The following is a 21,754-nucleotide window of genomic DNA, read 5'->3' as shown; positions in this document are numbered from 1 at the left end:
ATCATTCGTGTAGGTACTACTCATGGCACCACCACTAATATATATGCAAAAATGTACTTTACAAGTGTGTTTCCTGATAGTCCATATTTATGACTGCATAGATACTCATCCTAATTTGATATGCTTGACTTTATTCTTGCTTGAGTGTTGCTGCATTCTCCCTTCCTCCTTCTCTCTCTTCCTCTTCTTTTAACCCCATCTTGGGAGAAAAAAAAAAACAGTTCATCTCTGTCATCTGTATTTACACATCACTTATTTAATAAGGTGGGAAGGATGTGGCACTGAGTTCCAACCCAGATTGCTGTGCTCTAGCCAAAGCATTCATGACTTCTTTTCTTTTCTCTGTTTTCCTCATGAAAATGAAAGGCTTGTAAGACATGGAGGGGACAGGATCGCTAGAAGGAAACCGACAAAGCTAAAAAAAAAAAACCTGAGCCCAGGGGGTTCTGCAGAGACTGATGCACCAATGAAAGACCATGCATGAGGAGTACCTAGACCCCCTGCTCAGATGTGGCCAATTGACAGCTCAGTCTCCATGTGTGTCCCCGAGTAAAGAGAGCAGGGGCTGCCTCTGATATGATCTTGGCTTCCTGCTCTTTGATCACTTGCCCCTGGAGATGCATCCTTGCCAGGCCACAGAGGAAGAGGATCCAGGCAGTCCTGATGAGACTTGATAAGCTATGGGCAGATGGCAGAGGAGGAGAACTCCCTCATTCAACAGACTAGGGGAAAGAGGACAGAGGGAAAGAGGGAGAAAGGTTTGTACTGGGAGGACTTGAGGGAGGGAACTTCAATCAAGATATATAATGGATAAATTATAAAAAATAAATTAAATTTAAAAAAAAGAAAATGGAAAGCTTGGAACTGGAATTTCAATTCTCTTTCCCACTTGAACTGTCAGTGTGATGAAGGTTCTTTAAGAGTATTTCAGACTCTACCTACCATAGATAATTATACACATCAAAATCATTAACCTTCATTTTCTTTTAAATTGTCCCCCAAATACTAAATTCCTAAATAATTGGCTCTCCTAGCTAATTGCCATGTTCCTTCTTTCCCCTGAAAATGGAGTGAAGAAATTAAATAGAAGGCCTTGAACATCTTGCTTTCTTAATTTCTTTGCTCTCTGAATTTGTGTGATTATGAAGATTAATTAACTTAAATTTCAAAATGTATGCAGTCCGTGCCCCTCCCCCAGCTGTGGCGCAATTGGTAGTTGTTACAGCTGGAATAGGACAGTTTTCTCTAAGTGTATGATACCCTTTTTACCGCTGTGGCCAAGTACAGTGTGTCCATTTTCTCTGTTTGCTTTTCCTCTATGTATCTTTCTAAATGGTGACTGTAGTTACTTTCCCATCTATCAGTATTTTCTTACTCTAATTTCAAGCACTGGTTTTTCTTTCATCCACCAATTTCAAACCCTTTGTTGTTTTTCCAGGATTCTTCCAGTTTACCTGAGAAAACTGATGTCAGATACTCCAAATACAGAATTCAGAGCGATTTTCAACAGTGTGGAGATGACACCAAGTACAGAATCAAGAACTTTAAAGTAATGTTCTTCATATACTTTTTTTTTTTTTTTTGGAGGGGGTCTTGGATCATTAAGCATCTTTAAGTCCATAACCTGATAAACAGCCATGGCATTGTTTGTGACAGGAGGATATTTGGGAAAGAAAAGATTCCCCCTGATATACAAAATACTTTTTTTAATTCTGTAAGCCTTTGTAAAGATTGCACTTTTAGCTTTTTAATCCTTAAATCCATGCCATTGTTATGATAGCATGTATCTCTCTGTGGAAATTGATGCTACTTAAGAGTTCGAGAGCCAGGAAAACGTTGGTCAGTTGGTTGGTCAAAGATACTATAAATGATTGCCCTCCTTCATTATATTTATACGAGACAACAAAGATCCATTCATGATATAACCTAGAACCCCTGCTCAGATGTAGCCCAAGGCAGCTTAGTATCCAAGTGGGTTCCCTAGGAAGGGGAACATGGACTGTCTCTGACATGAACTCAGTGGCTGGCTCTTTGACCACTCCCCCCGAGGGAGGAGCAGCCTTGCCAGGCTACAGAGGAGGACATTACAGTCAGTCCTGATGAGACCTGATAAACCAGGGTCAGATGGAAGGGGAGGAGGACCTCCCCTATCAGTGGACTTAGAGAGGGGCATGGGAGGAGATGTGGGAGGAAGGGCAGGTTTGGCAAGGAATGAGGAAGGGAGCTACAGGTGGGATACAAAGTGAATAAAATGTAACTAATGCAAAAAATAAAAGTTTAATAAAAAGAAAGTTTAATAAAAAGAAAGAAAGAAGACAAGTGGCTCTTAGCACTGAAATAATTTTTTATAATAATTTTTATTTTTTATTTACTTTGTGTCCCAGCCGTAGCCTCCTCCCTCATTCTCTCCCTCATCTCCTCCCTGCCCCTTTCCAAGTCCACTGATAGGGGAGGACCTCCTCCGCTTCCATCTGACCCTAGCTTATCAGGTCTCTTCAGAACTGACTGCAATGTCCTCTTCTGTAATTTTGAAGTCCAGTATCGTGTGCCATTTATATTCAGCCTGCAGCCTTAACATTTCTAGTTACTCTTTCAGGTGGGAAAATGCCACACTAGGATTTCTGATACATTAATGTGTAAGCAGCACATAGATGCATGAGAACATTTGATCATATTGACAGAAAGAGTACCATTCTCTATCCTGCCCCACCATCCACTGAGAGCAGACAGTTGAACCCACTTGGCCCTGCATGATCTTAGCCCAGAACCAAGTACCTTGACTTGAACATTGTGACATTCAGGCCAGATAATTTCTGTTGCAGATGCTATATTATGTATTATGGGATGATTGGCAATATCTTTAAAGCCTAATCAGTTCAGCATCCGCCTTTGTGCCAGGAGCACATCTACACCAAATTGTGACACCCAAAAACATCTCCAGGCATTGCCAAATGACTACTGCAGGACCAAATTACAGCCCCCAACATATCTATAAAGAATGTTGATTCAAAGAGAATCCATCTATGGTCAGATGTGTACTTACAATTACAGAAAAAAAGTGTCCATTTTAATATTGATGAATATCAATTATACTGTATCTATTCACTTATTTTAAAGTTAGTTTCATTAGCTACAGTGGTAAGCTTTTTGTCTTGTATGACATTTTAATTCATCTGCCAAAATTCCTGTAATGTCCTATATATTCTGAATTATTTATTTCTACTTCAATAGAATATGATATACAGGCAATAGGAGCTAGTGATAATTGCTAATTATTGAGTATGTTAGAACAGACTGTTACAGGTACTCCATGTTTTTTGTGAAGTCATGCCTATTCCTTACAGCAACTGTCAGATTAATATTATTTGTCCTGTAAACAGAACATAGTAAATTTTCAGAGTGATTAAATGGTTGACTCAGTATTTAAAACTTAGTCTATGTGGGTGCAATATTCTATGTTCTTGATGACTATGCTATTACTGACTGTTTGGACTTCATGTTGCTTACAGTCACAAAATGTAGGACTTTATTTTTAATGTGTTTTAAAAGTTTTCTCCACAACTACATGACTCCATTACATAGCAGTTTAACCAGTTTAACAGAGGTCTAGATACATATTAAACATTTAAAACATTATTTCTCCATGCAGCATGATTTGCTATCTCATGAATCTATTCTGTCTAGTGGTGTCAAAATGCTATAAATCAGTGCAATTTTCATAATAGCATATGGCAAAGGCATGAATGTTTAACATGTGCAGCAAGTAACTGCATAGTTCTGTGTAAAGTTTCATTCACAGCTGAAGACACAATCAGGTGGAAAAACTTGGAAGTATGAGGAGATAAGCTTGAGAAACTTAGAAATAGATGATACAGGTATAGCAGAGGCCCACAAATTAATCCTCCAGAATTAATATTCTGTAGACATTTTCACATATTTACTCATTCTTATGATGAATATATAGATTATCACCAAATTCAGCTGGTACTTACCTTAAATAATGTAGTAGCCTGACGGTTTTGTGAGACTGTCTTTCCAGTTATGGACACCACTAGTCATTTTTGCAATAAATTATTTAAAAAGACTGAGAGAAGAGGCCTGTGCTAGTTAGAGTTTTGTCAACTTGACACAAGTTGAGAAGAGAGAACTTTAATTGAGAACATGTCTGTCCTGTTTAGTCTTATGTCAACTTGACACAAGCTAGGGTCATCAGAGAAGGAGGGAACCTCAGCTGAGAAAATGGCTCCCCAAGATCAGGCTGTTGGCAAGCCTTCAGGATGTGTGCTTAATTAGTAATTGATTGGAGAGGGCTCAGGCCATTGTAAGTGGGGCCACCGCTGGGCTGGTGGTCCTGGGTTCTATAAGAAAGCAGGCTGAGCAAGCCAGTCAGCAGCACTTCTCCATGGCCTCTGTATCAGCTCCTCTGTCCAGGTTCCTTTCCTTCTTGAGTTCTGTCCTGACTTCCCTCAGTGACTTTTACCTGGAAGTATAAGATAAAATAAACCCATTCCTCTCCAAGTTACTTGACCTTAACATAGACAAGGGCACTTCAAGCTTTATTGGAATGCAGCCACACCCATTTGGTACATGTTACGTGGGTTGCTTTTGTGCACTACTGCAGGCTTGGATTGTACAATGGGAATGGTATGGCCCATAAATCCTAAAATATCTACCTTTGACATTCTGTATTAAAAAATGCAAATTTCTACCTAGAAAAAGGAAAACTTGACACTCTTCTTTCTTCCCTTACACACTATATAATGTTTTGTGAGTCTTTGGGGAGCTTCTCTTCTATTTGGGACTTATTTTTCTGAACACTAGTTGGAGAATGTTCTTGTTTGTTATTTTTCTGAATCCAGCATCCAGTGAAAATTAAATTAGCTTTTACTAATATATACAAACCCTTAGCAATTTAAATCCTTCATGTAAACAGTGATGGTAAAGATGAAAAGGGATAGATGCAACAAAGGGTTATCCAATCAACTTTCCTGAGGGTTTTGGACAGAGATGTTGAATCTTTTGAAAGGTGCTTTTGATGACAAGGTGCAGGGAAGTGTTTTGTTCATGTCTTAATTTGGAAGAGGTTCTTTGCTAGCATTTCATTTGTAGAGTCCTGTATTGCTGTTGACAAATAGCTGTTGGAAAGGCAGGACCGTGCTGGCATCGGGCTTCTCTCATGTTATCGCTCCTATGTAAGAAAGCAGTGTGACATCTCGCATGAGCACACCATTGCGGGGAAAGAAGCGTGAGCAGGAAGTAGACAAGTCAGATTTTCATTCAGCCCAGGCCTAGAGCACCTCTTCTGCTGTTTACCCCTGTGACAACCAGCAAGATAAAAATGATCCAATTTCTAGAAACCTGTTGTTTGAGCAGCCCAGTGTGCACAATTTTAAGAGCATGATATGATAGAAAAACACGATAATATAAGATTGTACTAAGCTAACCAAGCTAATTGCACAAAGCCTGATCTCAACATTTATATTTAGAATTCAACTCAAAGCCGAATCCAGCACACTCTCCCTGACTCTCTGTAGACAACAGAAGCATTTCATAGCCTCTTTTCCATCCAGCCTAATTGAGTTTCTGTAGGAAATGCAGTCTTCCTCGCTGTCCCAGCTGTTTCAAATAGAACACAATGTCCACAGCGAGCCAGTAACACAGCATCACTAATCTGAATTCACGAAGGAGCATGGTTTGCCCAGAAAAAAAAAAAAAAAATCTCCATTTGTTACATTTATTCATACTAAATATGTGGCTTTAATTAACACTGGAATTTTTGGTAAAATCACTAAAAGCATATCCCGTTCCCATTGTTCCTGTTTCTGAAAAGAAAACCGTGATTTTTAACTTACTAGTTGAAGAGTTGGTGTGCAGCTTGTATTTGAAGAAGCAGATGTTTTACAGGATTAGAGGATCGAGGTGATGAAGTGTTGATAATGGCTTTCCGAAGTCTTTACAAAGGGAAAACAGAGTTTGCTGAAGCCCTTTGCTGTGTTTGCTCAATGTAAGCATGTGTGTGATATAAGTCCCTGGCTTGCTCCTGGAAGTCATTTCTCCCTCGTTGAATCTCTCTAATTTGTTTATGCCTTGCTCATAGCAATTAATGGCATTCAGCACTTTCCCAAGTCAGCTATTTTCAACTTAAATCTGCAACACTAGTTTCTAAAACATGCTGTGCTCAACTCCTAGTGCAATTCAAGATTATAGTTGATGCATAAACATTTTTATTTTCATACTCTAAAATATATCTCTGGTGTATTATTCATGCAATTTTATGGACATTGCTTGGAAATAGTGGGAGCAACCATGGGAGAGCTTAAGAGAGCATTAACCCTTCTTTCCCTATTATGTCATTTATAGCCACCTTTCCTTATCTTTGATGAGAAAATAAATGTAAATTGCTATGCAAATATATCACTATGCATCCCTTAACCTAACCAATTTGTCACTCTTTGGAGAACCTTAAATAGAGTGTGAGGTAAAATTTTAAGAACAGATAGAAAACATTAGTGTAAGTGAATATGAAGGATTAAGCAATTCCATTTGTTGTTATATGGCATGGCAGTTTAGCACAGACACCATCTGCCTCAGTTTTGATCCCAGAATAAAGGGCTGGCAAGTACAATAAAGTGGTGATTGTATTCTAGGTTCAGCCAATGGAGAAGTCTAACAAAAGTCTAATTGCTGTGTTTTTTTTTTTCCAATAATGCTCAGGTGAAACATCCCAAATTGGTTTGGAAATCAAATCATGTGGAAAAATGAATCATTTTATTTCTTTAACTTCATCAGGACTTACATGCTGCCATATTTAGCTACTTTTTAGCTAATTTTCCCTCTTTTTAAAAAGTTAAACAAAAGATTTTTTTTAAACAACCCAGATTGAACTGGAGCTTTTTTTTTCTTAATCTGAAAACAGCTATGGATCAGAAGTGATAACTTAGTTAAGCATATTAATTTTTATCCCTTTACAGCTTTATTCTATATACTCCAGTTCCCTTGGTGTAGAATATAGAAGTTTATACAACTGTCAATAATTAAATAATACTTACTAATGCTGATCGAAAACTTCCTAAAGAGACATCAAATGGTCTTCTGTAACACAGAATTTTCTTGATGTACCATTGAGTCCAGTTTTCATCAGTCTGTTACTCTAGTCATGAATGTTGCTTGAGGTTTATAGTGTTGTTAAATCAGTTTAGATTTCCTATAGAAAAGCTGGCCCGCATAGTTGGGAGTTCAGTACAGGCTCAGGTAATAAAGTATTAGTGGTGAAAGGACTTAGGGTGATCTGGTACAACCCCTTATTATAGCTGAGCAGTATGGCGCCCACCTGCAATCCCTGCACTTACAGAAGGATCTTAGGATCTGTAGCTTAGGCTACATACACTCTTTCAACAAAGAAAAAGAAGAGAAAAGGACCTACAGTTTCAAGAATAGCAGTTTCCTATGTGCCAGCATCTACAGTGAGCAAATTTTTTTATGAGTTTACATTTGTTTATTTAAATTTAGTTTGGTATACATGGAATTATATAGTTCTGCAACCAAAATTTCTTAGCCAAGTGATCTTTTTTGTTTTTCATTTTTCTTTTCTCATTTATTTTATTCACTTTACATCCTTGTAGCCCCTTCCCTCCTCCTCTTCCCACGTTGAGTCCCTCCCTCTCTTTCTTCCCCTCCAAAAAAGGGCGTTCCCTTTCCCATCCACCTACCTCATCAAGTTGCATCAGGACTGAATGTGTCCTCTTCCCCTGCGGCCTGTCAAGGCAGTGCCACCAGGGGAAAGTGATCTAAAAGTTAGCAAGTGAGTCTGATGCAGTCCCTACTTCCCTTACTAGAGGACCCACTTGAAGACTAAGCTGTTCACCTGCTACATCTTTGTAGGGAGCTTAGGTCTAGATCATGCATGGTCATTGGTTGATGCTTCAGTCTCAGCAAGCCCCTCTGGGCCCTGGCTATAGTTGGCTCTGTTGTTTTTCTTGTGGAGCTCCTATCACTTACAGGTCCTTTTCTCTTTCCTCCCACTATTTTCCAAGACTCCCTATGCATTGCATTGACCAATGTTTGGCTGTGAGTCTCAGCATCTGTTTTGAGGCACTTCTGGGTAGAGACTCTCAGAAGACAACTCTGACAGGCTGTCTGCAAGCTGTCTGCAAGCTTAGCAGAGTATCGTTCATAGGGTCAGGGGCTGGCGCTCTCTGATAGGGTGGGTCTTTGGGTTGGGCCAGGCATCAGTTGGGCATTCCCTCAATCTCTGTTCTATCTACTCTATCTTTATCCCTGCACATCTCATAGGTAGGGTTAATTTGGGTCATAGTTTATGTGGGTTGGTTGGTGTTCCCCACCCTTTACTAGAAGACTAGTCTAGTTAGAGGATGTCCGCTTCAGTCTCCAAGGTCTGTGCTACTAGGAGTCTCAGCTTGAATCTCCCTCATATCCTCCCAGTATCCTCTGACTTTGGTCTCCAGCTTGTTATGTACTCTCTTATAAGTGGATTTTAGCCATATAGTACAGGATAAGCGAGGCACAGACCCAAAGAAGTAATAAGGAGGACCCAAGTGAGGACACATAAATCTCATTCAGAAGGGGAAATAGAATAGAGAGAGGTGTCCTCTCCAGCTCTTACTATTTCCCACTTTTTACATAAAACTCCACAAGGAGAGCAACAGAACAAGATAATTTGAACACAGGGAACTTCCCAGAGACTCATACTCCAACCAAGGACTATTCACGGAGATAACCTAGAACCCCTGCACAGATGTAGTCCATGGCAGTTCAGTGTCCAAGTGAGTTACATAGTAATGGGAAGAGGGACTGCCTCTGACATAATCTGATTGGCCTGCTCTTTGATCACCTCCCCCTGAGGGGGGAGCAGCCTTACTAGGCCACAGTAGAGGACAATGCAGCCACTTTTGATGAGAACTGATAGACTAAGATCAGAAAGGAGAGGAGAACCTCCCCTATTAGTGGACTTGGGGAGGGGCATGCATGCAGAAAGAGGAGGGAGGGTGGGATCAGGAGGGGAAGAGGGAGGGGCTTATGGGGGGGATACAAAATGAATAAAGTGTAATTAATAAAAAAAGAATAGAGAGAGGTGATAGCTGAAGAAAGGGGACAAAGTAGGAGACGGGGCAGAGAGAGTTAAGTGGATGGAGATCAGACCTGAGGAGAGCAAGGGCAAGAGGACAGAAGGCCCACAGAGAAAAGAGAAATGAAGGTGGGGACATCTCAGTGAGCAAATTTTAATTTCAACATATCAGCATATAATGCTATTTTCCCCTTACTACAGGGAATGCTGTAACAAATCATGGAGGGTTGTGGGTGGATTTGTGGAAAAATGAGCTGCTGCTGGGAATCAAAGACCCACCCTAGTGATTAAAATCGGAAATAGCAGGAGTACAAATTGAAACATGAAGTGTAAACTTTACATGAACTGTCCAGTTCGAATTTTCCAATGAGAATGAATCTTACTGAGGAAGAAGTTAAGCTCTGGAATACTGATGGAATATCAGATATTCAGAGTGGAGTGGGAGTAGAGAGAATGTGCATTATTTGACAAAAAGAAGTTTAGAAAAACATCCTGCCACAGATCCACAAATACATACTCGGCCCCCCTTTTCTCCAAAGGAAGAGATTGATAAAAACTTTAAAATTAAACGTATCACTTATAAACATTGAACTAACAGCATTCCTGGGAGAGAAGTATTTGGTGTGCATCGTTAAATATTAATCATTTGATATCACTGAGTCAGAGGAACTGAGTCAAGTTGGAACAGCTTTTAAGAAGCCAGTTACAATGTGAGTTATGAAAGAGAAGTGGAAGAAGCCCAGGGAAAATACTAGAAAATGCAAGTTCTTTCATCCATTGAATTTTTGCAGAGAATTCTGGCTAACTGGGTTATTCAGACTGAAGACGGCAATAAAAACAGGCCCTTGTTTTAGGGATAAAAGAATTGTTAAAAAGCAGAAGCCTGGACTACAAACATTGCAAAGCGTCTTCCTTTTTAATAAATACTTTCTCCTTGGTACTAAATAGCTTGATTAAATAATAGATACACATTGAAAAGAAGGCATCTAGTTTTTGATCACCTTGTAAAATATATTCAAATTGAAATTCCACAGATTCAATAGCAATATAGGAGTGAAAGGGCAACATAGGAAAAGAAAATACTCCTTTCATGTTCTAGCATGTTGATTGTTCAAAGAAATTGTGAAGTAGTTTTTTTCATAATTCAGAACTGACTAATTAATTTCGCTGGTTCTGTTTCAAGATGATATGGAAGGTCTTGGCAAAGTTTTAAAGATTTTATATTTTATTTGTGTGCATGTGTGTGTGTCTGTGTGTATGTGTATGTGTAAGTGCCCATGATAACCAGAAGAAGAGGGTGCTGATCCCCTGAATCTGAAGTTACAGGGAGTTGTGACCCACAGGGAATTAAAGTTACATCCAGATTCTTAACAGCTGGGTCCTCTCTCTAGCCCTCTCTGGCAATATTTTGAGGCTATGAAATATTAGAAGTCTTTAAACCTCCATAGTTCTTGCTTGTAAAGAGAGGAAATATGAGCCCTCAAGTCGTGAGTAAGCCATGTGAAGGGAAGGAAGACCACTTCCAACTGAGCATCAGAGCACATGAAGCAACAGCTGCCAACAGAACCATAAACAAGAGTGGGCCTGTATTGTAGACATTACCCTTTCTTTTCTTATAATTGATGCCATTGGTAAAAGAATCAATGAAGAGTAGAGTAGCATCAGCAACTGACACTTTCAGACCAGCCCCAGCTACCAGCCTAAGTACATACTGAAATTCTCCAAAATCAACTATATTCTATATGATAAAATTATTTTAAAAATTTTAAGATGATTGAAATTATAAAAATTATACACAATGGGATACAAGCAAAAATAAAACCAAAAGCTGTCTGGGAAATACCCAAATACTTAGAAATTAAACATCATATTTTTAACCCGTGATGGCCCAAAAAGACAAGCCAAAGGAAGTTATAAATATTTAACTATGTTAAAGTAAAAACAGAGCTTATCGAAATTTGTGGGGAACAACAACATTAATGGGATGTGAAAATGTACCATACAGTCATTTCACTTCCAGGAAATTAAAATATAAGCAGGCCTTTTTGTAGCAACAGGTTTGTCACAGAGCTTACTAGGAAGAAAATAACGAGATAAATTATGTGGATACTAGGAGAATGTAAATAAAACTATGATCTATATATCTGTATATAGATGATGATGGCTATAATGATAATGGAGAAAATACTGTCTCATACAATGATATTAGAAAAATCAGGAGGTTGGTATAGATGTGTAATAGAGCTTGTGCTTGTAATATACAATGACTTGAGGAAGAAGAGGGACACGAGGATCTATTTGTGTGTGTATGTGTGCTTTTTATTTTAAACTTTTTGTGTATTTGCATTTATGTACAGTATATGTGATCCAAAACAACAACAAATCTGGTGAAGGTGGTCCAAAGAATGGTATTGAATTTAACAGATAGTCCATGTTATGTGAGGCCTTCCTGAATGAAGGATATTTTGAGATATCTCCTTAGATCACCTCACCCACAGTTATTTGATGTGAATTCTTTTCCGAAGTTCTTGATTCCTCTTCCCAGACACCAGTTATCCCTAGCCAGTCTTTTTCCTTGCGTGTTTAGATGATTGTCCCACCTTGTTGTCATCTTTCTCTTTACAAAATGTTTGTTGTCTTCCAGTGATATTTAAGAAATTTAATCTTGACCCAGCAAGATTGCTCAATGGGTTGAGGCCTTTACATTCTGGCCCAATGAAATGAGTCTAATCCTGTTTGCCTTTCTGAGTGAGGTCCTCCTTCTTGCTTAGCTTCTTTAGGTGTACAGATTTTAGTATGTTATCTTATATTATAGGTCTAGTATCCACTTATAAGTGAGTATATACTGTGTGACTTTCTGCTTCTGGGATACCTCACTCAGGATGATCTTTTCTAGATCCCACCATTTGCCTGCAAATTTCATGATTTCCTTGTTCTTAATTGCTGAGTAGTATTCCATTGTGTAAAGGTACCACAATTTCTGTATCCATTCCTCCAATGAGGGACATCTGGGTTGTTTCCAGGTTCCGGCTATTATGAATAAAGCTGCTATGAACATGGTTGAACAAATGTCCTTGTTGTGTACTTGAGCATATTTTCGATATATGCCCAGGAGTGGTATAGCTGGATCTTGAGGAAGTGCTATTCTTAATTGTCTGAGAAAGCGCCAGATTGATTTCCAAAGTGGTTGTACCAGTTTACATTCCCACCAGCAATGGAGGAGTGTTTCCCTTTCTCCACATCCTCTCCAGCATGGTTATCACTTGAGTTTTTGATCTTAGCCATTCTGATGGGTATAAGGTGAAATCTCAGGGTCGTTTGATTTGCACCTCCCTGATGTTGATGTTGAGCATTTCCTTGAGCCCTCTTATGGATATTTTTAGTTAAGTTGGTTGTGTAAGACTTTATTAATATAATCATATGGAAAGCCATCTGGCAAAATACATTTTAAACATCATATTGTTTTTATTGACTCACTATTTTCACCTAAAAATTTGTCATAAGGGATAGACCTAAGTATGGAAAAGGTTGCATATTTAAAGGTATTTCTTACAGTGTTATTTATGGAAGCAAAAGCATGGACACCATCTAAATGCCAAGGAAAATAATGGCTGAACAGAGCAGAGTGTGCCCACTGGCTGTTGTAGGAGTAACACTGAAGTTGAAGATTAGGATAATATGATGACTTAAAATTGTTTACAACTAAACACAAAGAACACAACGTTTGGTGAATGTGTTTCTAAAGCCTATTCTTGTGGTTCGGGGGAGGGGAAGTCTGGAAAAAAAATGTGACGCTGCAGAGCAGTGAGTGATTTTTTTCTTTTTCATATAAATGCCTTAACACGCGTGTTTTATTTTCTGCCATGATCAACACTGACCCGTGCATGTGTAAAGTAGCTTGCATAGGAAAGTCCAGTTTCTCAGTCAGTACATTCACATGACACTTTTTCCATGTATCTTGTGACCATGGGATTAAAGTGTACCACTTTCTTTCTCAGGACGACAGGCCCATTTTTGAAAGTTCCCACGCTCTTGTCCTAGATCACGCATCGGCTTGGCAGAACCGCAGTTACTTCCTGTCTAGTCCACGGTTTTCACACTTTAACTGTAAGTAATAAAGTCTCCCACCAGTTATTAAATTGAATCTTTTAAAAATGTAACTCATGGGGAAATTAAAGTTTAAGGCCAGTATATGATAATAATATTCATGCAAAAGTTTGAGAAATTTTTCATTATGAATCATAAAAAAGTTCCCCCAGAACACTTCTGATATTAACCAATTCACTGAAAAAACATGGATTCCTTTTAGACCTCAAACTTTTTAAAGAAAACTGAAAGTAAATCATCCATAGTAAAACTGTTAATTAAAACCATTTTTGGCTTAAAGATTGTTAACTGTTCCTGCTCAGATAAAGAAAATTATTTTGTAAGAAAATAGAAATTATCAAGAAAGGAAGATTTTTGTATATAACTATTCGGATGTATTTCTTTGTATAAAGAATAAGAACACATACATGAGTGCACACCAAATGTCACTGATTGTACCCTGTGACAACAGGAAAATGTCATGGTTCAGCAGCCCAGGAGCCAGGTACTGCCATGTGTCCCCGAGTTGAGCATCTGTACTTCATCCTTGGAGAAGGCATCAGCTATGGTTTTATAGGAGTTTCTACTTTAAATACCCCTAACTCAGCACAATAGATTTTTATAAATCTTAGGATAATAAATATATAGGTTTTTAAAAATAATTTGAGTGACTTTTCATTTACTGATTTATTATGCCTCCACCACAGATTGAACTCAATGAAAACATGAGTGATGTCTGCTTTGTTCACCATTGTTTCCTTAGCTCACCACATATTAAAAGTCCAATTAATATTCAATTAAATTAGGTAAATGAATATACAAGTCCTTTTTTGAAGCCTACTTTTATCTAAGCTATTGGGATTCAAATATTATTTAATAGATTCTAATTTGCATAACAATTTAGTTCTTCAATTTATTATACCTGGAGGGTTATACATTAAATTTGATAATTCTGTCATTTAAAATAGTTAGTCCGCTATAAAAATAATATACCAAAATAAGTGTTAAAAGAAGTAGGTCAAATCCAAAGGTGATGTTTCTCATTTTTGCTTATTTATATTCATGGATTCATTTAATAAATATTTATCAGTTTCTGACAAATGGTTTAGTTTTCATTATATCATGATTATTTTATTCCAAAAGCTAAGCATTTTCTCTTTCCCATCTTAATAATTTTACCAAGCGATTTTTGTATCTGTGTAAACCCTCTGCTATTCTGACATTGCAGCCACTCTTCAATGTGGATTACGTCTCGAGTTGGATATGGCATCACCGAATCTGGTTTATATACAGGGCAGAATTTGTGTCTTTCATTTTAAGCAATGTAAAAATTTCCCTGGGTTACTATTAACCAGGAAGAAAGGAACTGAGTACCTCAGAACATTAGAAGTCCTAACTACTAACACACTGAAAAGACTGGAGATAAGAGGACCATGAGTGGAGTATAGCAGCCATTTTCCTACTGCCTATTAATTTTGCTTAAATGGCTCCTAAACGGAAGTGGTTAGAAGACATGAAATAGGAAATATCAAGGTTATGGGAATTATATTTAATATTATAACAGACATTCAAAGAGATTTAGCTTTTGATTGTACTATTTTGTGACCAGCCTTGATCATTTTTCTAAATACATTCCTCATAGGTAGACATGGGTTTCTGTTTAAATGTGGTGATTCAAAAGTAAATAAAATTAAAGTATAGGAAAAGTTATTCTTACAGTATAGTCTGAATGAAGAAATACTTGTCACTGCCTATATTTTAGGAGTAAAAAATTATTTTCCTCCATTGATTAATTAATATTTGTAATTTTCCTGCCACGATTATTCCCATTTTTCCAGTACTTTTCAAAACTTAGTTAACACTAGCTGAATACTTCTGTTTTTGTAGCAGACTAATTCCATTTAGAGAAATTATGTTCTAACTTCTTTTAGCATACTCAAAAATTCAAAGGCACCAAGCTCAGCAGAGAGTAGATCAGAACCTGTGTCAAATAAGATAATTAGAGAAGGTGTCCTCAGACTGGAAAAGACACTGAAGCTAGAGTCTATGAAGAGGGAAGACAGCGTAAAAAGTCTCAGGATTATAAAATGTTCTTAACATGAAGGTCAAAGAAACTAGGGACGTGGAAAATAAAATCGAGAAAGCACACAGTAAAATAAGTATGGCCAAGGGAAAGAATGGGACAATAGAATAGAAAAGTTGAGATTATTTTTAAAAACCAAGATCTGGTAAGATGATAAAGGCACTTGCCAAACCTGATGACCCACATAATGGACAGAAAGAACAGATGTTTGCAAGTTGTCCACTGACCTCCACATGCATACCATGATGTACATACATTTCCCTCTCTTTCTCATACACTACACATACACACACCCAAACACACAAATAAATGTAATTTACAAACTTTTAAAATTCAGGGAGGGGCTGGAGAGATGGCTCAGTGGTTAAGAGTACCGACTGTTCTTACAGCTGATCTGCATTTCAGCTCCCAGCATCCACACTGTAACTCACCAGTGTCTGCAGCTCCAGTTCCAGGGGATCCAATTATATTCTGGTCTCTGCAGGCACCAGGCATGCACCTGGCGCACAGACATACAGGCAAAATACTCATACACATAAATAGTACACATAAAAAAGTAAGAATAATTTAAAAACAAACGTTTAAACTCAGTTCAAAATGGACAAGACATGGTTTGTAAATTTGGGGAGCAGAGAAAACTTGCAGGCCAGGGGTAAAGGAGCTTGTCTAAGAAACCCATGATGCATGTGGGTACCCAGACACTTTCCTTTATGCCTTCCCATGCCTTGTTTCCTATACCTGCTTCTCTGCCTCTTGTTTTTATGGAAGTGCATTGAGGAGAAAAAAGTAAATATCTGTGGTCTTTGTATCACTGAAAATGGAATCTTCCACTGATGCTTTATCAAGGCTTTGGCTGACTATAAAATTGTAAGTTTGGTCAGCTACAAAATTCTAGATTGAAAAGGATTTTCTTTATGAGGGCATTGGAAAAATATTTCCCCAAGTCCAGGATCATTGTTGAAAAGTATGGTTATTTTATTCTCATCTTTTGAAGTCGTCTTCTGTCTTCTCCACCCTTTTCCCTACTGTGTCCTCTTTCCCTTTCCACTGCTGGCCTGGAAAACTTTGAAGAACTCTGCCTTTGAGTCCCAGTGAGTTTGTGGCTTTGTGTTACTCATTCTTTCATATTCAGGATTGGTGATCCCTTTAATGGACACTCATTCTTTTTTTTTCTGCCCTTTTATTAAAAAATAGTGTTTCTCATGTAGTATATACTGATTCTGGTTTCCCCTCCCTCTACTCCCGCCAGCTTCTTCCCACCTCCCCTCTCTTCTGGACCTACCCCATTTCTGTTTCTCATTAGAAACAAACAAACAAAACAGCTCTTTTTGGGATAATAATAAAGTATTATGTAATTAAATAGAATAGAATTAATATAATACAATATATAACATAATATCATATAACATAAACTAACACATTGGCATTGATCAAAACAACAGAAAGAAAAGAACCCAAAAGAAGGCACAAAAACAGAGACTCACTCATTCACACCCTCAGGAAACCCATAAAAACATGAACTGGAAGCTATAATCTAAGTGTAGAGGACCTGGTGCAGATCTGTAATGGCACCATGCGTTCTCTCTCAGTCTCGGTGAATTCATATGACCTTTTGTCATTTTGATTTAGAGAGCCTTATTCTCCTGGTGTCTTCCATCCCCTCTGTCTCTTACATGCTTTCTGCCTCCTCCTATGCAGGGTGCCCTGAGCCCTGAAATGAGGGATTTGATAGAGACATCCCATTTGGAACTGAGTATGCCAAGCAAGGTTTCTTACTCTCTGCATTATGTCTGGCTGTGGGTCTCTGAATTTGTTCTCATCTGCTTCCTGGCCTGAGTTGACACACACTTAAGAAATCTCATATTAAAGAGATACTCTATTGAGAAAATCCTTAGGAAACAAAGAAATAATGTTATCTGATGTGACTGATTACCTAGGGAGAAAAAATTCAAAAAAAGAAACTCAGAAAATTTAATTGACCTATTAGAAGCATAGTCATAGAAAAGAAAAACATATAAAAAGTAAGATATGAGTCAACTTGGGGAGGAAAATAAAACAAGAAACATTGTCGCAGTCTACCTATTAGTTGTCTGTGAGCTGTGTTTATTTACATGGTCATGAAGTTATAAACACTCAGTATTGACATAACTGAAACTTCAAAAATAGCTTTTTTGGAAAGATGGGTGTGAAGGAGTGGGTGGGTGTGGATAATGTCTAAAAATGATAAATCAGAAAATAGCATTTGTAGACATTTTTTGCATAAGTAGAGGAAAGACAGAAAAAGTTTGCTTGTGGCTGTCTCTAGAGCATTACAAGGAGCATAGTTGGAGACTCTGGGTGTTCTCTATAATAGCTTGAAGCTATCTGATGTATAGATGCACACTTTGGTTAGAAATGATTCTTATAAAGACAAATGCTGCCACAAAAACCTCAGTTGTTCTATCTGACCAGCAAATGTCCAATTTTCTTATTAACTTCTCAATTGAGTGTAAAGTCTGGCTTTGGAGCTCTGAACCATTTCAACCTGAGTGGAAACTTGGCGAGGAGATGACTGTGGCCCTGTAGACGTGGAAGGACATTACTCTCCGGACCCACAGAGCAGACACCTTCTTGCTTGTGATGGAATGTGAACTGTATGAGGCCCCTTTTGTCCTGTGCCATGGAGGCCACGGCGTTCATTCTGCTGTTGCAGGGGCTCAGTGAGACTGTGACCAAATCAAGCATAGAACCACTGACCATGGAAAAAACAAAGGAAATGGGAAAACACTGCATAATTTGTGGTCTCTAAAATGCTCCAGCATTAATGAAAGTTTGTTTTAAGAAGTAATTTATGTCAGCTTTGTGTAGTTCAGGTCAATTCATGAAAAGGTAGATTCCCTCTGCCAGGAAGAAGGGAAGAAATGTATAAATTGTAAATTTATATTACCATTGGAAATAAGAACACAGAAATCCATTATTAAAAGCACGATCACTAGCAAATTTATCCTGGCTGGCTGGAAGCTGTGGCCCTGAGTCAGGATCCTCTTTTAGAAGACTGGTTCCATTACCTTCAGCCTGTAGACAGTGGGGGCTTAGTCAAGACAGTCACAGTGTCGGCTTTTGGAGCCGTCGTTTTCACTTTTTATAAGTGGCGACTGGCCACTGCTCTGCATGTGTAGCTCCTTTGAGATGAAAGGCCCACGACCCCAGGCCGGTCCCTCTCAGGGCTGAGACTAGACTTGAATGAGGTCTGTAGCAGTCTGGTAACTTCTAGAACTCTCCAAGCTTCGGAGACTAACATGCTTAATTCCTGTGGAATTAGTGTTTCCAAACCAAATTTTAAAATAAACATAGATTTCAAATTGTCTGTAAATTTTAAACTGCCCTAAAAAGTAAATTTTTTAAAAACTAAATGAGTGAACCTAAGAAAACGACTGTGGCTCTTTTTTTTTTTTTGCGATAGTTCAAAACATTATCTAGAATTATAGAATTTAGAAGTGAATTACATGTTATATTCTAAATTTCAGAAAAGTAGTTTAGAAAGTTGCCTTGAAAATCAATTTTATTTCTTACCTCAGTTTATATTGCTAGAAAAAGAAAACTTAGCGTTCTTGGTTTCCATTTTGAAGGACTCTGTATGGGAGTTTACATCTTTTGGATGAAAATCATTTGTCCTCAGAAAAATTTGTACTATATTACTGGTTCAAGGCCTTCCTGAATAACTGTTACAAGCTCCTTTTTAAGTAATCTGCCCTACACATACAGGATCAAATGCCAAAAATATGTGGCAGTAGAAATGTTGGGGATATTGATAAAATAAGAACAAAGGTTTCTTGTCTGTTAAAGGATTATTTATTTTGTGGACGCATACTATATCTGCCACTTTTATTTGCTTATTTTATTAAACTAGGCTTTGGTTTTGCCTCTTAACCAATTAAGTGCTAAATATTTTCAAATAATTGAGCTCCAATTATTGTAATTTAACAAAAGACTTTCTAGTTTCTCTCTAGAAAGCACCTAGAAAGTTTGCAGAAGCTCTTAATGTAGTCACTTGTGTCTACTTGAGTGTCGTATATACCAGGCTCTGAGGTCAGTTTTGGAGGAGGCAGTAATGAAGATGACAGACACGGTCATCTCATCTCATGAAGAAAAAAGGAATTGAAAAAGTAAAGGATTTAGATTGGTGATTGGTGCGGGGCAAGAATTCTACTTGAACTGAGTGATCATGAGAAGCATCTCCGGAAAGCGTCAGTTGACCCAAACGCAAGTGATAACAAAAGCCAGCCGAGTTGGAGTTGGGTGGGAAAAGAGATCCTTGCATCAGAAGCAGAATGTTCAAAAGCTCTGAGAAAAGGGCACATGGTCTGAGAGAATGAACAGATCCAGGGAGGGAGGGAGAGGGACAGCCACTGGCAGGACCCTGGATCCCATTCTAAGTTCACCAGGAGATGAATAAAGGTGGAGAGCTGTCAAGTAGCAGGGTGTACCCTGGTCTACTTTTAAGGAAGGTCACTCTGATTAGCATGATAAAAGTAGACTGAGAGGAAATGGCAGCCTGGACCGAGGAAATCGTAAGAGTGTGAAGAAGACACAGGTGAGTTTAGGAGACAGAATCACGAAGACTCACTCTTAAATGAGGTAGATAGGTCAGGCAGAGAGAAGCAGATGCTGCAAACATGGGGGAGATTTTATCTGTTCTAATACAGAGTTATTATAATAATCATATTATGGTACGTTATTATTATATTGGTTTCTGAGAGTGGTGGATGAGCAGGGATCAGAGAGCTGAAACCTCAAGGGACAAGTTCACATCAACAGTGAGATTCTGGTCTCTGGCTTTGAAGGGAGATAAGAAAAATAGTAAACCTAGATTCTAGATCTAGTACTAAGTAGTCCAGAGGATGCAACAGAGAGGATTCCCTGATAGGAAGCCTTCAAATTATTTTCTGTAAAGTCTTTGTGCTTATATCATTGTATTTTGACAAAGCACACACCTTCCACTCTCAGATACAAACTTTAAAAAAATCAATTTTAAAATCAATTGTATTTTTGAAAATATACTGATTTTTTTAATGTATGCTACAGGTTTGTTATGTAAAGTTTAATTATAGAAAACTAGATTAATGCCTAATTGACTAACTTCTACAAGATTAGACTTTTGGCTCAAGTTTTATATTCACGTTGCTTTCTTTTTCTCTTTTCCCTAGCCTTGCCAGCATTTACCAAAAAAACCATTTCCCCAGATCCAGCTTCAATCAAGGAAGATGCCACAAGTTTACCAGTGAATGGAACAAATCCACAGTCCAAGAAGGAGGAATCTGAGAACAAAAAATGCAAAATGTAATTTGCAACTTTACTTGAGTATTTAACAAATAATAGCCTATGGTCCTATTGCTATCCGGCTCAGATTATCTAAAGACAGACACCATGTGGTTTTGGCTCCCTGGAACTGCGAAGCATTGGCTAACATGGCATTACAGTCAGTCTTTGTGAGTGAGAGTAAATTTAACCAGTGTAGGTAATATCAACTTATGAAGATACACAGCTCATTTAAAGGCAGCTCATACCGACAGAGAAAGTGATCAGTTTTGCTTTATATTTTCCCATTTTCCAGTGTCACAATTTTTCAACCCCACCTTGAATTTATAATCGGTGCCTTTCAAAAATGACTGGCGAAAAGGAGGAAAAGGAGTTCCCTCCAGGCAAAGGCTTCCAGCAGTTTAGATTCAGGAGCATTTGCACACGATTAATTCTTAAGTGTTCTCTCCCTAATCAATTCTCATGTGTTGTAACATGTTGTGTAGATGCCTATGTAAAATTAGACTACCTTTTAAATGTTTATCATCATTCATCTGTCATCGCAACAGTCTGTCACTACATATATATCCTAAAACTCTTCCAATCATCATTTTTAATTGCAAAAGAACTTATAAATGATAGCTGAATCATAGAACACTGTAAAGACTTCATAACATCATTTATTTATTTGTCTTGTTGTAGTCAAATGCCCCACTGTGATCACCCCAGTCATACCCCGGATGATCTTTGGTGTGTTCTGGTTCTGATCCCAGCAGCCCTCTCCTGGGTCAGTGGGATTCACTCTTCAAGAATCCTTATATACTTTGGTGCTACCTGCCTGCTTTTCACATCCCAGCCTTTTCAACATCAAAGTGTTCTTAAAACTTTACTGCCTTTCTGTGCCCATCTACCAGTGAAGAAATTTTATATTAAATTTCTAAGTAAGGGTCATCATCCAGGAACTGAGTCCTCTTGGGCTGTGGTGGAAGGACTCTGCACAGAGGCAGGAACAATAAAGTGATTCCTTTGTAATGTACATTGCATGTTGTGTCTGTTAAAATACGCTTGTTTGTTACATTTCTCACATTTTATAAAAGCACTGTGTTTTCAATCAAAATGTATTTTACTAACTTACCGTAACACTTGAAGATGTAGAAAAAATGAACCCCACCCCCGCCTCCGCTCTGTGAATGTAAGTGCAGTTCTTACAACCTGACATGGAG

At 38.1% G+C, this 21,754-nt stretch overlaps 1 protein-coding gene across 2 annotated transcripts in view; it reads left to right on the top strand.

The window, feature by feature from the left end:
- Nucleotides 1-20,624, top strand: part of Cep128 (centrosomal protein 128) — a 351,418-nt gene extending 330,794 nt beyond the window's left edge. For both annotated transcript variants that reach the window (XM_060387987.1, XM_060387986.1), the window contains 3 exons: nt 1,439-1,549; nt 13,084-13,192; nt 20,441-20,624. In XM_060387987.1, the coding sequence (XP_060243970.1) occupies nt 1,439-1,549; nt 13,084-13,192; nt 20,441-20,577 (357 nt within the window). In that variant the 3' untranslated portion in view covers nt 20,578-20,624. The remainder of the gene's footprint in view (nt 1-1,438; nt 1,550-13,083; nt 13,193-20,440) is intronic.
- Nucleotides 20,625-21,754: the final 1,130 nt, after the last annotated feature.

This window comes from Meriones unguiculatus, chromosome 7 (assembly GCF_030254825.1).
Source record: "Meriones unguiculatus strain TT.TT164.6M chromosome 7, Bangor_MerUng_6.1, whole genome shotgun sequence".
Lineage (NCBI taxonomy): Eukaryota > Metazoa > Chordata > Mammalia > Rodentia > Muridae > Meriones > Meriones unguiculatus.
Note: the sequence above shows the minus strand (reverse complement) of the source record. Positions and strands in the feature narration are given on the sequence as shown.